The following is a 1771-nucleotide window of genomic DNA, read 5'->3' as shown; positions in this document are numbered from 1 at the left end:
ATTTCTTCTTCAGTTAAAGCATATATGACTTGTTGCTCATTTGGATGATCGAGGAAGACATTAATATCCATTCGATTAGTGTAGTGAAGTTATCGAATTTGATCACTCAATTCTGCAATGACTTTTCTATTCTCTTCATCCACTTCATTTGTAACTAGCAATTTATCGACATCGGAGGTCCTAATTTTGCAATGCTTAAAACAATTGATAATTGTCTATGGCTTCACATCAATTGACCATGCAGCAACTGCATTTATAATTCCATCAAGGGTACTTATCTTTTCTGGTTCCAATACATGATCTTCTATTCATTTCAAAAGTAAGCGATTAAAGCACTGCCGATAATAACCTTTAAAAATTTCTAATAATGCCTACATCACATAGCTAGATTTTGGAAGTGCTAGCTGGTGGTAGGAACAGAACAATTGTGTGATGAAGTGGGGGGAGATTCTCCTTTTTGCCATGTGCGGTAAAATTTTCCAATATAAGCAAGACATTTCTATCCAAATGGCTATCAAACCACTTAAGCCATTCCATAAAAAACAAAGATGTCATCCATGCATTTGAATTCACTCGATACTTGCAATTGAGATTATCACGGTTAACATTATTAAAGCATCTTGGATTAAGAAACTTACCGATGACCCAAAGCGGAAGTTTGTTAGAGCCATCGCCATTGCAACAAATAACAATGGTAATCCTCTCTTTGTTTTGCTTTCGGCCCTCCAACTGCTTTGTTGCAAGAGAGTTATCGGCTTGCATTCGATAAAATAAGCCAGTTTCATCCATAATATAAATGTCCTTCCAAGCCCATTTGTCTAATTCCTCTCTTATTGATGGCAAACTAGCTTCAATTTTCTCCATATTAACTGAACCACTTTCCCCAAAATGACGAAAGGAATGAATTGCATGTCGTTGCTTGAACTTTTCCAACCATCCATTTGAAAATCCAAACGAGGTAGCTTCGGGATAGAGTTTCCTTAGAAAAATATTTCCCTTCTCTTTTAACAATTCACCATTCATATTGACATGCTCTTGATGGCATACAAACCATTCATAGAGGGCAGACTCCATTGCTGGGTACTTTACCATCTTTGAATGCTTTGTGTTTGGGTTCAACAATCCTTCTTCTTGAAGGAGGTCAGTTGATCGTTTGAGTTTCTTAGATATTGCTGCTTGTGATACCTTAAGACCATGAATATCTTCTAACCACTTCACAAGATCTTTCTGCTTCCAACTAGGGTTTGATTCTTTCATTTTGCACAATTCAACATGAATACTTTCAGTCAATTGAGTTTGTGTATTAACTTTGGGTGGCATGATTGATTTGCTAGAGGAAGAAGAAAGGTATCACTTGAATTGGTGGAAGATTTTATTGAAAACTTGATTGAATAAGTTGAAACATAACAACCCTATTTATAGTAGGCTAATCATAATTCTACTAGGATAAGTAAATAAGAAATTCTAATACTACTACTAAAACAATGAATTGAAATCCTACTAATACTAAAACATGAATTGAAATCCTAGTTCTACCAAACCGTGAATTTTAAAATAGGAAATCAAGTAATATTAAAAGTAAATAGGAAATCCTAATACTACCAAAACATAAATTATAAAATAAGAAACAAGTAATATTAAAAGTAAATAAGAAATCCTAATACTACTAAAACAATTAATTGACGTCCTAATACATACTACTAAAACATGAATTATAAATAAGAAATCAAAATAGTTTTTTTGTAACTACACCTCTATTAAGTTATAACCT

At 33.4% G+C, this 1771-nt stretch overlaps 1 protein-coding gene across 1 annotated transcript; it reads right to left on the bottom strand.

The window, feature by feature from the left end:
• Positions 1-384: 384 nt before the first annotated feature.
• Positions 385-1257, bottom strand: LOC116112720 (CENP-B homolog protein 2-like). The gene has a single exon (XM_031398830.1). It carries the CDS (start codon positions 1255-1257, stop codon positions 385-387), a length of 873 nt encoding a protein of 290 aa, XP_031254690.1.
• Between the last annotated feature and the right edge of the window lie 514 nt (positions 1258-1771).

The sequence above is a fragment of the Pistacia vera genome, unplaced genomic scaffold, assembly GCF_008641045.1.
Source record: "Pistacia vera cultivar Batoury unplaced genomic scaffold, PisVer_v2 Contig666, whole genome shotgun sequence".
Classification (NCBI taxonomy): domain Eukaryota; kingdom Viridiplantae; phylum Streptophyta; class Magnoliopsida; order Sapindales; family Anacardiaceae; genus Pistacia; species Pistacia vera.
Note: the sequence above shows the minus strand (reverse complement) of the source record. Positions and strands in the feature narration are given on the sequence as shown.

Bases quoted from the DNA above. Each gene is read 5' to 3' on its own strand.
- LOC116112720 (XM_031398830.1), bottom strand. From the start codon at position 1,257: ATGAAAGAATCAAACCCTAGTTGGAAGCAGAAAGATCTTGTGAAGTGG.